Source organism: Glandiceps talaboti, chromosome 14, assembly GCF_964340395.1.
Source record: "Glandiceps talaboti chromosome 14, keGlaTala1.1, whole genome shotgun sequence".
Taxonomy (NCBI): domain Eukaryota; kingdom Metazoa; phylum Hemichordata; class Enteropneusta; family Spengelidae; genus Glandiceps; species Glandiceps talaboti.
In genome coordinates this window covers 10,590,927-10,606,126 of record NC_135562.1, presented here as the reverse complement: position 1 = coordinate 10,606,126, position 15,200 = coordinate 10,590,927, and the positions used below count along the sequence as shown (strand labels likewise).

Sequence of the window (15,200 nt, the reverse complement as noted above, 5' to 3'; positions counted from 1 at the left end):
TGCTATACCACAAGCAAGCAAATACATCAATGTTTATTCACAGGTTGTAGCAGATTTGTTGTATATTTGAATCATTGATACACACAAGAGTTTTACCTGCATCACTAATGTGCATTCTTTTTCTCTTTTTTCTTGACCCTGTTCAGATTTAAAATTAGGTGAGTCTTTCATTGTTCATCCTTTATCAGTGACCATGTGCAGCTAATTTTGAAAGTAGTCAGTCAAACCTGAAAAGTTGGTAGTAATGTCTATGAACAAGACAAGTATGTATCTATGTATGTATGTATGTATGTGTATGTGTGTGTGTGTGTGTGTGTATGTATGTATGTATGTATGTATGTATGTATGTATGTATGTATATTTATATACATACATACACACATATATGTAAATATATATTCTTGCTACTAGTACTAGAAGTGGATTTCATTCTGGTATACAGAGATCATATGCTTTGATTTAACAACGAAGTCCTAGCACTGTATATCTCAGAGGTTGATGACTTAATGGTTCTTGTATTGTGAATTTCAGACACCACGGAGACAAAACAGTGCATTCATCTGATGATAAGATGTCTGATCAATCTAAAGGTAAATGTTGTGTTTTATGAGTTCTTACATTGATATGTTGGATTGGGCTGAAATGTGTTTGGTATTCATAGAAATTATACCCTCCTGGATAGTTTCTGGAAATCCTAGCATTCCTACCCACTTCTGGAAAAGTGACTTTTTTGTTTTCCAGTGTCCAGTGACAATCTAGTTGCTAGGCTACAAAACATTCCTAGAAAATGACACTAATGTGTTCTTGAATACTCAAGAAATTCTATGGTTTAAATTCCGCTGTGAATGCAGTGCAGTGCCCTCTAGTGTCAAACATTGAAACGGAAAAGTTTTGGTGACACACAAACGCTGTGAAACAATGTATTTTATGAAACACGGGACTAACAATTTGTTAGTAAAATATGTTTGAAATTATGTAGATGTGACATTAATTGACCACAAGAACTGGCTTGCAGTGTTGAAAATTTGAGTGAACTTAGCCCAATGAGCATCAACTTATGGTTTCTCTCCTGGCAAAATATAGTAAATAATGTGGTTATATTGTATCATTTATTTTCAGATGGTTCTCCGAACAATCTTCATCATCAGCTCCATCAATCTGTCTTTATGTCAGCTATGTCCCCCTATCCTGCCAAAGATTTGCCGCTCTGTTGGGAGCAGCATTCAAAACTCTTACCTGGGGTGTCTGGCATCTCAGCCAGTGAAGTAGCCAAGTGGACAACAGAACAAGTATCAGAATTTGTTGGCAAATTGCCAGGATGTGATGAACACGCCAAGAAATTTGCTGAGGAGGTGAGTAGAGCCAATCAGCTCGAAGGTTTCATCATTCATGTCCTGGATGTCATTTTTAATTCAGTTTCAGTTACTGTTGCTAATTGGTTGATTTATGAAAAATCTGGAGTTCATTGTCCTGTTGTCCAATCAGATCATGCGTATCATGTAAACAAAGTATAATTTGCTTGTTTGTTATTTATTTACTGTGCCATCTTTTTGTTTGCCTCGGTATGAGGTTCTCCTGTCTTCCATTCAATGAGACTAAAATATTCATTATTTTTTGGTGTCCATGTTAATTGAAGGAGTGGCAATTGTCTACAAAGTGTAAACAAGTGTTTATGTATGTTTCTATGACAACAGTATATCATGCACAATCCATGGTGAAATTAATTTTCATTTCCTTTCAAATCAAAATGAAATCTTCGTTTTTAAAATTGATTTCCTCTTTGGTTTGTTTACAGCAAATTGATGGTGAAGCATTCCTACTGCTAACACAGACTGACATTGTGAAGATTATGAGTATCAAGCTAGGACCTGCTTTGAAGATTTATAACGCTATACTTATACTAAAGAGTTCTGATGACACAGTCTAACATTTAGAAATCAAAACAATTTATCATATTAAATGTATATATATAAAGTGAATAATGTAATTGCTGGCAAACCAGTCATGTAGTCTGTCTGTTGGTATATATTTCAAATTATGTCTTGAGTTCACTTTTATTTGGGCAAGTGTAGCACAATGACCATTTGCTAGTGGGTCTAATCATGCTGACTCCCTAGCTTTAATACAAAATTTGTCTTTATATTTGTAATTGGTGGATGATACAAATTGACTTATGCTAGGGGGTCTAACCATATCCCAGACCCCCTAGCTTGAATACAAAATTTGTCTTTATATTTGTAATTGATGGATGATACAAATTGACTATGCTAGGGGGTCTAACCGTATCCCTGACCCCCTAGCTTGAATACAAAATTTGTCTTTATATTTGTAATCAATGGCTGATACAAATTGACCAGTCAATCCACTGTTCTGCAGTCCTGTTTTTGTGTCAGGAATTAAACTTGTATGCTGGAAATAACTCCAGTGTGTGTCACTGAGAATCTCAACATAATGGGAAGAACTCAAATATGTCCAGGATAACTACAAAATGTTGGGAATAATTCCAGCATATTGAGGAGAACTCATCTATGCTGGAAATAATTCCATATCTTCTGGGAATAAATCCAAAGTTATACGAATTTGAATCTTTTAGAAATATTGAAATTCTGTTTTGTCTGCCATAAACTTTTTCAAATGACTGTTCTGTAACATGGTCAGACCATGCTACAATTTACATTTATTTCATTCCCATGATGCAGTTCTTTGGTTGATAGGATGTTTACAAGTAGTCAAGTTCGATATTTCCATTTGGGGATTTTAGCATTTCAACATATATGAATTATTCATGACAAGAAGTGAACAATAGCTGAGATTCAATTATCCTGAAATGAATGGTGCATTGTGGGAAAATTGCTCATTGCTTTATGAGAATAGATCAAAAAGTATCTTGAATTTCATATGGATTTTAGTCGAGTGTCCAAGTCAGATTTTTTTGGCAACTTGACCACAAATATAGACATTATGGATATGTTTATACGTCTTAGCTTAATCGATTAGTTTCATAATCTGATGTGCTTTGACAGAGTACATTGTGTGGATTTATTACTAAGTTAAGGGGCCAAATGGACTGGCTAAACATCAGTCAATTCACTATGTGACCAAGGTAAGATTTCAGTAATTTAGCTTTTCAGTACTTTGGTTCACATGGAACTCTTCGTTCAGATTGAAAGGGGTGGGTAGGGTATATATGAGGTGAACTAGACAAGACAGGTCCATATACTACACATGGGAACTCTTCATTCAGATTGAAAGGGGTGGGCAGGGTATATATATATGAGGTGAACAAGAGAAGGCAAGCTCGTACAGTTTTGTGCTAATAGAAATACTTACAGTGCCAAATAGAATTATTTGTTCTTTAGCAGTCACCATCAGAGTGTAGAAATGTGTGTAGTAACTATTACCACTGTGGAGTTACTGGAAAGGATTTGACATATTCCTGTCATTTCAGAAAGTGACTTTTTGTTTAATTTTCCCGTCTATAAGTCAGCTATTAAGTGTTATTTATATAAACTGTATTGTTTTATACTTCTTTACTTGAAAAATTGTAAAAATGATTGTCGGAGAATGGAAATTTGAAGAGTTTGTGTGTGGGCATTGAATACAACATCTGTAGCTGTATTTCATATATTATGTATGAGAATAGGCCTTTTCACAATTTGCCATGGTGGCGCTCTACTTCCTGTCTGTGTGTACCTTGGTGGTATACATGGTATATAGGTTACTCAGTTAACCATAGAGCACTGCTGCTTTCTTCGATGTCTGAACAATACGAAAAACGTCCCTAATTTACACATCTACAGAATACCAAGGACAAAGCTCTTAAAAAACTCTACTTTGAGGTGATGATACCCCCCAATTTGAGTGAGGGCGCTGTATTCTCAATTTCCTGTTTGCAGTCTGGAATGACCTATTGTGCAAACTGTGTCTGCTTTTGTATCATATCAAGTGTGGTTTTGTGTGATTTTGATGACAGAAGGAAATGACAGTTTTAGAGATTTTATCAGATAAATAGCAAAATGTTGTGCTGAGTTGTCAGTGAATTCTTTTAAGTGGCATGGACTGAGGTTATATACGCCTTGTTTAATACACAGGTGAAAATACAGACATAAAGCCATGGTTAATCTCTACTGGTATGACGAAACATGTCTGCAAGGTTATAAAGTCATTTTTTGAAGGCATTATACTAAGGGTACCCTTTACGTTTTAGTAAAGCTACACTCACTGATTACATGTGTACCAGTAGTGATGACTTGCACCAGTGTTCATACAAGTGGTATTTGCACTGTACTACAACACCAAAAACATTACTGCATATCTACATGCATATGAGGGTACAATTATTCCTTGCACACAAAACCATGTGATTGCACAATATGTTTTTTTTACGGAAATTTGGTGGTTCAGACAAAGATATGTAAAAATAACAGAATCGCCATGCCATGTGAGAAACAGTGTGGGCACTCAGGGGTACTTGCACTCGCGCTTGCAGTATTTTCTGCTGCACTTTCATTCGATCACTACACAAAGTTTGTCTGCAGAGAACATTGCAGGCACTCGTGCAAATACCCCACCAAGTAGTCAAGCATCATAGGGTAATGTCATTGTATAATCAGGTTTGAATACCAGGTTTGCGTTCTAACAATAGCAAGTCATGGTATGCCTGAGTAAGATAGAATTCTACAAGTACCATTAAAATGCAGGAAGTATGTACCCCCAAACAGTTAATGTATAAACACAGCCTATGTCATTTCTATACACTGGACAACTGTAAAAGTTTCTTTCATTGTAATTCTGTACATATTCAATTATTGACTTTACCTGAGTGTCTAAATCAGAAGACCATAGTAATTAGTTTGTAGTGTTTTCAATATCGATGGTAGTAATGTGAAAGTACCTGGCTTTACATTGTGTTTACAATCCCTGGTACCAATCCCAGTGTGTCAAAAGCAATAAAACGGCTGAAATTATTAAAAAGATAACTTACTTTTTGAAATCCATATGTATTTACTTATACATGGAATTGTCTGCCAATTTTTAAAGTTGAACAAAAACTTAACAGATAGAAGTGCATGTGTACTAATACTTTAGTAGAAGTACAAAATATCATATATGTCTAGAATCATGATATCAATTTAGAACTTCTAGAGTTGTATTTTTTCAGTGTTAATGTGTACATTGTGATGTACTTTTCAAGACTCTCAATTGTTAAAATATTATTTTATGACATGATGTGTAAGATGCAACATAGACAGTAAGATACGTTGTATCGCCAGCTCTATGGTTGACTGATGTGTGAGGGCGCCCTTCACCGGCATACCTTACAGACTAGTTTACAGTATGGTTCAGCCATGAAGCTGAGATTTTCTATTATCAAATATGTGAAATACACTTTATCAAGTACTAGAGTAGAATTCATAATATTGTGGTGTACAGAAAGTTCAAAACCCACTAGTATACTAGAGAGTGCTGAATACACTTTTATCAAGTGCACTAAGGAGTTTTGAAATTTATCAATTATACTAGGGAGTTTGGAATACTCTTTATCAAGTGCACTAGGGAGTTTCGGATTTTATTAATTATACTAGGGAGTTTCAAAATATTCTGTCAAGTGCACTCGGGAGTTCAAAATACTTATTATCTAATGAACTAGGTGGTTCTGATACCCTTTCTTAAGTGTACGAGAGAGTTCAGAAAATGTGTTGGTATGTACTTGTGTCTTTTAGTTTACAAGTAATCATGTTTGTGCAATTTTTTTCTCCGATTTTATTTTACACACATATCAAAAAATTTAAAGTACCAACGCTTTTGTTTCTGTTTGGCATCGTTTAAAATCATGATTTTATCAAAGTTTCAAAGTGTTTTCTTTTTGTTGAAAGTGTTCAGTTTCTGAGAAGTTATGAGGCACATTGAGTAGTTTACCAGACAAAGGGACTTGGTGCTAACACAGCAATATCAAAAACCCCAATTCATAATCATGTATGTGAGATTTTATTCTAAACCAGCAATTATTTTCCAATGTTTTTTCTATTCATGAGAGATGTCCAGAAAGGCAGTTTTACTGGATTCACCCTAACTTTACGATAATGTATAACTTTAGTTCCACGGCTATTGTGCAAATGATAGCATTTGAGTATCTGTATGATCTATGACATTATACCATGCACAAGCCAAAAATATGGAATATATACTCTGGTCATTCTACGTCACAGCAACATGTGTCTATGTTATGACAACATGTGTCTATATATGTCACTGGTTCTTCTATGTTCAAAATATATAAGTCAAAGCATTCTATATTGCCATTACTTTCCCTAATTTTTCTTTGATATTACTGGTGCTGGTATAATTATGTTGTTCTCCAATATTTTCTTCATTCAGCCGGAAAATAATTTTGACCTAAGGGTTGTCACTATTCGTCTAGCGACTTGTAGTAACAAGGGCCCCTTAGGTTACTCATATTTTCCTTGACTGAATGAACACAATTATTGGGGAATAACATCTAATCATTATGTGGCAACCAGGGAACAGAACCTGTCCACTAGATTATCAGTTTATACTGAATCTCTCGTGTTAAACCTCAATTGTTAGGAGGATTCCATGCAGTTTTAATTTGTAATTAAAAGTTATTTTTTATTTTGTTTCATTTACATAAAGTATTAATTTCTGAACACACTCGTTGAAAGTCCTATTTATTTTCTGTTACTGATCACAGTTTTGTTCTACTGTGGGTTCACCAGCACTGTATCTATATTGGCTTCACCAGCATCATAAGTATGTATATGGGGGGTCACCTCAAAATGTATGCATGAATATCAGGTTAGAGTTCATATGCACCAGATGAGTATTGGGTCAAAGTTCACATTATGAGTTAGAGTTCACATATATAGGATAAGTAGTGGGTCAAAGTTCACATGTGGGGTTAGAGGTCATATGCACCATATGATTACGGGGGTAAAAGTTTGTAGTACTGGGATTAGCATTCACACATATCGAATGGGTATTAACAAGTTCAAATGTATTTGTATGGGGTCAAAGTTCACACCTGGGTTTGCCATTCACATGCACTTTATGTAATGTAGGGTCAAAGTTCACATGTGGGGTTAGAGGTCACATGAACCATATGAGACAAGCATGGCAAGGTTCACAAGCTCCGGCTAGCTGCATTTGTAGATAATATATGAAGGACTCCTTTTACAGCAACTGCTTGACGTTATGAATTTATCCGAGGACACAATGATCAGTCATGAAATATTTTGTTCTATAACCATCATATTTGTTGATAGTATTTTGTCAGATTTCTTTTTTCAAATGATGGCATATTTTCCAACATGACAAGGTTTGTGATGAGGGCGTTATTTTCAACCAGGAAATGTTTTGATTTCAGTCTTTTATTTCAGTGTTATTTGTCATGTTTTTATTTGTAAATCTAATATCAGTCATTTCATGGAAATGAAATGTAAAATGAAAATAAATGCTTTTAAAAGAAAAATGTGTGTAATTATGTTTTTCATTTGAATTAGGTTTACTGACACCCCCCTTCCCCTCCCTTGTCACACAGAGAAACAATAACATGTATATGTAAGTGTGCACATGTATGTACACACACACACACACACACACACACACACACACACACACACACACACACTGGACACACACATACATACATACATACATACACACACACACACATACATACATACATACATACATACATACATACATACTTACATACATACATACATATATATATACATACATACATACATACAGACAGACATACATACAGACACGCACACACACTTTCATGTACAATATTGAAAGTAATCTAATATCTACCAATCGTAGTACCTTATTTTCATAGTCCTATTGCAGTGGAACCGGAGATGGCATGAATATGGCCAACTCTCAGCTGTTTTGCACCCCTTTTTTTCAGTCACAGTTTCTATCAAATACAGTCTACAGCCATAAATAGCCATTACAGCCACTTTCCAAGTCAACAGCCAAATTTCAGCCATTTCTATAGCCAACTTACATTTAGCCAACATTCTGTATCAATTTTACAGTTAATTTAATGCAATTCAGCCAAGAGCTGCAGCTCGCCATAGCAACCAGTTTTGAGCCATTATTTGGCTGCTGGTTTTGAGTAGGTTACATTAAAAGTACCGTCATCATTGAAAATGCATCCTATTAAGCATCACGACTCAAGATTTATTCCAACGTTATGAGTCTGTAAAGTGACTAACGAATTGCACAGACAAATGTCTAGATGTGACAGATAAGGAGATATTAGTGATGATGTCATGCAGACAAATTAGTGATGAAATTGTGTGGGGTAAGACAGGAAACTTGAATTCATTGGTTGCCAATAGCAATTTCACAACAGTATAAGCACTCCAGGTCATATCCCATCATCCATAAACCATAGCCTCTTTTATACACAACCAACAATTACCAACCAGACAAGATCAATATTTTTATTACGAATATAGGATTTTGGGTTGATGAAGCAAACGTTGCTACACAGACTCAATAACAGGATGAAGGGTGGCATATTTAAAAAAAAAGTGATAATAATTTAGAAAAGGAAATAGAATTTGTCTTCCTACATTCTAATGTAATATATTCTAATAAATGATTAATGAAAATCTACATCATACAGAATGGAAAAAAAGTAATTGCTCAGTTCTTGCACCTGATCCGAAGTTACAAATTCTGGAAATATCGTACAATGAAGTCCCTGTATGTTTAAAAAATATTGATAATTTTATTTATTAATAACAATAATTTGCCTATAGAGTTGAAAGTCATACATATTATATCGGAATTGTAAGTTAGCGTAAACATAACACACATGCAACCACGCATATCAAATTTGTCTGTCGAACGAGGAGATACGTGTTACTGACAACTTGCCCATACCCAGTACACAATGGAATCACCCACGGAATGTGGTTGTCATGTGACCACATGCAAATAACCAGTGACATAGTAATCGAGTAAAGGCACTGACAAATTTCACTATATTTTACAGGCCTTTTTGTAAGATTCTGCCATCGTTATCGGGAATAATAGGTAAGTTTTATTATTTTGCATTATCAGAACTAGTCGACTTTAAATTATGGACTTGGAATATTCGTCCGATCTCTCATGAACGAACTTTATGCGCGAGACACTGAGACCATACACGACAATAAGCCGCTATGGAGTACCATGGACGCACCTCAGCTGCCTTGGGAAACCCTTATAAACAAACCAAAACGTAACGATCCAAGTAACACGATCGGGGAATTGAAGTGTAAATATACCTCGTTTAGTTATGAATTGTATCATACTTTCTTAGTCGTAGTTAGAAATGCACGATTTTGACATATTACTGGTTAGTGAAAAGACGTGTGAAAACCGACGTTCTGTTCATTTGGTTGCTATTTATGTGACAATGACAATATCAACAACGAATGGTCAATTTCAACGTGATGTCACCTTAGTACCTGTAATAGTTTCAGTGGATCGCGCAGTATTCCAACGTTCCGGTCATGTGTGTTTAGAGACGAAGATAATAGATTGTCACAATTTGCACGGTCAAAATCTTAATGTAGTGTAGGGCTTCGTCGGTTTATCACAAGGTCGACCCAGGTGGTGGTGACTGACATCACAGTCCACAGACACTGTCTATGCATAGACCAACTATCTAAACGTGTAGACTTATTGTGACACACTGATACATAGTATCAAACTCCAGTGATGAGCTGTGTCCATTAATGCCAGAGATTATTAAAAAATATCGATGATTGGTATCTGATTCATCACACATATATAAATTGCTGGTATATTTACTACTCGATATGACTCAGGGAATAAATCTAACGGAATGTAGAGCCAACTACTAAAACAAGATTACGTATTTTATTGATTATTTTTAATTGTCCATGAATGGTTAGGAAGAAAACCACCCCATATTTTTATCAGTTACCTTATGTTAGTAAACTTTCATTTCAATTTATAAAGAAATATGTATGCAGTAGACAAATTCATTGTTAGTGATAGTTATTTTCATTTTATATTGGGTTAATTACGTAAAATATAAAGTCTAATTCAAAATGTTTCTTGTTTTTGATAAGCCATAATGACAGTTTGGATACAAACACTGTGTTTTAAAAAAAAAGAAGTCTATATTATTAAAAATTATCTTGTGAAAAAAAATATTTAAAACTCAACAAATCATGTTATATTTTTAAAAAATTTCCTTGCCTTTCCCCTTTGCTGTTTAAAATTACCAGGCTTTTATACAACAAAGAGTATCCCATCGCTGACATTCTAACTCTGTGTGAGAGGAAAAATGACCAGTTCACGGGAATGGATTTCCTATACATTAGTACACATGCTTTTAAGGTGATACAATGGGGTTATTAATGGTGACAATTTGGTCAGCCCTTCTGTATTAAGGTTCATAATAATTATAAAAAATATCTTGACATTGACACTATAACAATTAATAAGAGAAAAGACCATTTGACCTACCAAGCTGATCAACATTTAAAGAAAATATACTATAAAGAAAATATGCTGCAGAGTTCTAGAAAAGTTGTAGATCCAAGGACCCTTTACAAGAAAGTACAAAATTTGATACCTATTCTAAATAGAGATTTGAAATTAAACCCATGCTAGTATTAATAATGAAAATAAAATATTATAAATTAAATTGAAATGCGAGTAATTGTATTAACACTTACTTTGTGGTAGGATAAACACATTGTTGTACACTTGATTATATAAACACACCTTTAATAGCCTGTAGGCTGTAGTTTGTTCATTTTGTTTTATTTTGAAAACTATCTTCTTATATATATAACAATTTGAATATTTAAGACAAAGTGCTCAGCATTTTTTCACTTCCTGCTCGGCACTGACATCAAGTAGAAATCAATATAAATATTTCATTTTATTTTTATTTTTTTACGCAAAACCATTTTATATTGGATTTCGTAGTGACAGCAGTTATGTTTGTATGTATTCATGATAGCCGTTCTTTTCTAATTCTGTTATCTTCTTTATTTGGTAATGCCATTGTTTATTTGGGTTGGGTTTCTCTTTACATTGTAAATTCCCAATATTTGAATTGACTGTATTAAGACATGGAGGTATAGTCAATAGGTGTAGTGTGTACAGTGTTACAGCTCACCAAGTAGTGCTGTATAGACAGGAAGATTGTGAACCATCCCCATCTGTCAGTCAGTGTGATACATGATGTATAGAGAAAAACAACGATGCACTTCATGAAGTCAAGATGACACACTGACAGACATGTTTATGGAGACTAACTTTTCTACGCTGTTCATTCACCCAAAGCCTTCTACATGTATGTGCGTGAACGGTGATGTCATTAATGTTGTTGTTCAGAGAATACCATGGAATTTATTATTCATCATTTTAATTTGTGTGATTAATGTTTGTCATGTTGTTACCTTTGTACTCATTGTGATATGCAAATTTAAAAAGAGGGAAAAATTGACATCTCATTAATCAAATTATAATTATTGCTCTTTGCAAGATGATAGTGGTTGAGTTTTTTCTTTTAGTTACTTTCCTGCCTACAAACTGGCAATCACTAACTTAGGACTACTCTTTGTGATATAATGTGGATGAGTCAAATATATTGCAAATGCTAAAGTCTTAAAGTGGTCATATAGATGGGTATTATTTACAAATGTATATTGGATAAAATCCAATAAAATCCATGAAACTATTTTATCATAGCCTCCGACTTGAAAAATCAATGTGAAACAACATAAACCAAGTCTGTGTTTGTAACTCAATATATTATAAAAACAATGTGTGAAAAGTTTGTTATTGTACAAACATTTTACACATTACTAATCTTTTGAAATTTATTGAGTTACAAACAAGGACCTGGGATATATTGTTTATTCACATTTATTTTTCAAGTAGGAAGTCATGATAAAATGATTCTATAAATATCCAAATAAACGCCATTTTGAGGCAGTTGACCACTGGTCAAAAAGCAATCTTATGAAAATTGTATTCAGGACAAAGAAATATAATAATTGTTATTATTTACAGTAATAAAAAAACTTACTATAGTCCAGTCAACATATAGACATTTATGGATTTCCTGAATATTCTTGGTGTGTTTGTTATTTATTTCCGTTTCTGTAAAGCCTGACATACTCACACAGTCGCTGCTCCAAAATTTGCATAAACAAATATTTTATGATCAATGTCAAATTTGTTCTAAAGTTACACATTGTATGTTCACCAGCACATAGTATACATCATGTACAAACACAAATGTACATAGTTACTGAAAACCAACAATGCTGTGTCCCTATTTCCATAATGAACCCACCCTCTGTGTAAAGCATTTGTTACAGATATTTTAATTGTCAGACCGAAAAAAAGTGTGTACGATACTTGGCTAAAAGTTCTGATGACCCAACTGTATGTACATTTAGTGTTACCAGGCTAATTTTTCACTGTAGTTCAATAATTTGACCAAAAAAATTGTAAGAATTTCTAAGTCATGTAAAGAATTTAGGAATTTTATGACTGTGGAAGAGTCATACTAAAATTGTTTCTTCCCATTTTGTCCTAATTCGGGTCATTGGCCGACATGTATCACAACTGTCCTTGAGAACAAAAAAGTGAAATCACAAATAAGTTCAAACGTTACACTGCACCAAAATGCTTGAAAATAAATCATGGCTCTCATTGTACCCAAGTCCTCAGGTCTTCTTCTAGGATCCATTTGGAGTCTTGTACAAGTTTATCACTGTTCATTGTCTGACCTGTATCATAACTATACTTAAGAACAAAAAGTGAAATTACAAATAAGTTCAAAATTTACACTCCACTAAAATCCTTGAAAATAAATCCTGGCTCTCAACCCAAGTCCTCAGGTCTGCTAGGATCTGAAGTCTTGTAGAATATGTACCACTTGCATAGATAATTCTTCAAAATTCATCATGGTAAAATGTTATTTTGGGAACCAAACAGTATCCGAGAGTAGTAAATATGAGTTTTCCCATGAACTCAAAGATTAGAGTGTAAAAAATATGTATGTTAGGAGAGAGTAATGGTCTGGTATGTATATTTGTTGAGTGATTATGAGTGGCTTTTAATTGGTCGTAAAATGTAGTACTCCCACCCTTCAAAACCATATGTTCTTGTACTTAGAAAGAAATGATGTAAAGAGTAAAACTGATGTACATCGATAAATTTTTTGTTTGAAAAAATTTTATGATATAGTTGAGAAAGTACAGCATTAAAAATCTGCCAATCCCAGTAGTTTTGGAAGACATGTTATTGAACTCACATACATTATGTATGATACATTTTCCTTGCGATGTGGAATTTTCAATAAATCCTTTTGTACTGGCCTCATTGCATCTAGTGGGGAAGCCATGCTGTCCAGTTCTCAGGAAATTAAATGTCAGTTTGATCATTGAAAGCATGGGTTCATAACTTTCTAGTCTTGTGGTAAGACCTGGATTTGCGCTCAGAGAGTTGCTAAACAAAAAACGAGGATGACAGTACATGTACCTCTGGTTTGTTGCTGTAGCAGCCTTCGACAGTGCCTTTGGCGCTACGTGTATGGATGCTTTTAAACTTTAAAGTTACCTGGATTGGCTGAGGATCTAGGGGAACACCAAATTTTGATGGATCACAAGAAAGCACTATGTAGTGTGTCAGTGGAGTGTCAATTTGGCATCGGCATTATAGAGAGCACAGCACACTGTCAGATGTTCAAGCACGGAATCCTGCTCCATGTTTTACTCTGGTAGAACATGGCTGCATGGAGTCCCAGGCTACTGTGTATATAATAAATACCACATTTTCATTCGAACGAGCGATAACTTTAATTGTGTGTACTATATTATTATATGCGTGTACTATATTAACACATATGCAGGCAATGTATAGGATGAAACATCGGACTGTGAATACATGACATGTGGGATGAAACATCAGACTATGAATGCGTGACTAGATATTAGTATAATACAAATTAACCAGTTGTGGTACCTTCTGCTTCTTAAAATAAAACAACTCTGTTAGTTTTGTCAATGAGGTGGGAGGTAAAATGTAGAAATAAAATCATGATGTCAAATTGACAATTCAGATCACATCTGTGTGGATAGCGGACATTTTTACGATAACACATTCCCTGAATTGAATTAACAGTATAAAAAAGTCAAATAGCTGACATTGACATGTCTACCTTAGTTTGTGTACAGAATGGTGCAATATTGGTGTTTGATTCAAGTTGACACATACAATGTACTAAAGAGTTGACTTTTTTGGGATCACTTTGCTCATAAAATGACTCGCACCTTAACAGCCATAGTGGCTTTGTTAGGGGAATTGTATAGTTGTATAGTTGAACCCGTAACAATCTGAGTGGAAAATGATGTTATCGTACATAACCCTGTCAGCTTTTACACTAATAAAAAACATTGTTGAATGAAATCCGTCTGTGTGTCACCTACGTGTGCTGTACGCTTACAACGACGGAGGTCTGAAAGAAGTCAATTTAGAGACTTGTCTGTATGTGTGCAATGGCCTTTAAAAAACGTAGGTCGTGATGTTCAGTTAAAATTAAATCTGTGTGTGTATCTCTGTGTCACAGATGTGCATTTTGATAAAATTCCACCTAACCAGGAAATCAATAAAAATAACAGTCTGTAATTACAGATAGAGTAATCATAATTTTTGGAGCATCTCGGTCAATAAATATTAATGCTATGTTATGTTACCATGGTAATTGTGGTATCGTAAATATTTTAACATGACTTTAGTTTTATTGCAATGATATTGTCTTCTATTTGGTAATATTGATGTTGTAACCATAGCAACAAAGAGAGCAATGAGTACAGTAGCACAGGTTTTATTTTATTATGACAATGTTTTCTTTTATTTGCTAGTGGTGAAGTGTCTGTTGCCATAGCAACTGTGATGCCGTCGTTGCCACAATACAAGTTTGATGTTTGTGTAGATAAATTCTTTTATTTGTCATTGTGAATTTCTCTTAAGAATTACGTCTAGACAGATATGTTGTATCACGTCATTGTGTTTGTCTGATTTCACGAATCCTCATTCTAGTCGTTGTCAATTCTTTGCATCTGTTGACGACGGACAGTGATTTCTTGACAGTGGTTTCTTGACAGTGGTTTCTTCCGCTG

General features: G+C 34.4%; 2 protein-coding genes across 3 annotated transcripts in view; both read left to right on the top strand.

Moving 5' to 3' along the window:
- Nucleotides 1–7,430, top strand: part of LOC144445176 (lethal(3)malignant brain tumor-like protein 3) — a 50,369-nt gene extending 42,939 nt beyond the window's left edge. Inside the window, 3 exon segments of the mRNA XM_078134718.1 lie at nt 532–590; nt 1,120–1,352; nt 1,796–7,430. Of these exon segments, the coding sequence (XP_077990844.1) occupies nt 532–590; nt 1,120–1,352; nt 1,796–1,927 (424 nt within the window). The 3' untranslated portion in view covers nt 1,928–7,430.
- A 1,557-nt stretch (nt 7,431–8,987) lies between these two features.
- The window catches only part of LOC144445179 (serine/threonine-protein kinase MAK-like), a 34,377-nt gene continuing 28,164 nt past the window's right edge, over nt 8,988–15,200 (top strand). For both annotated transcript variants that reach the window (XM_078134721.1, XM_078134720.1), the window contains exon 1: nt 8,988–9,075. The gene's annotated coding sequence lies outside the window, so the exon portion shown is untranslated. The remainder of the gene's footprint in view (nt 9,076–15,200) is intronic.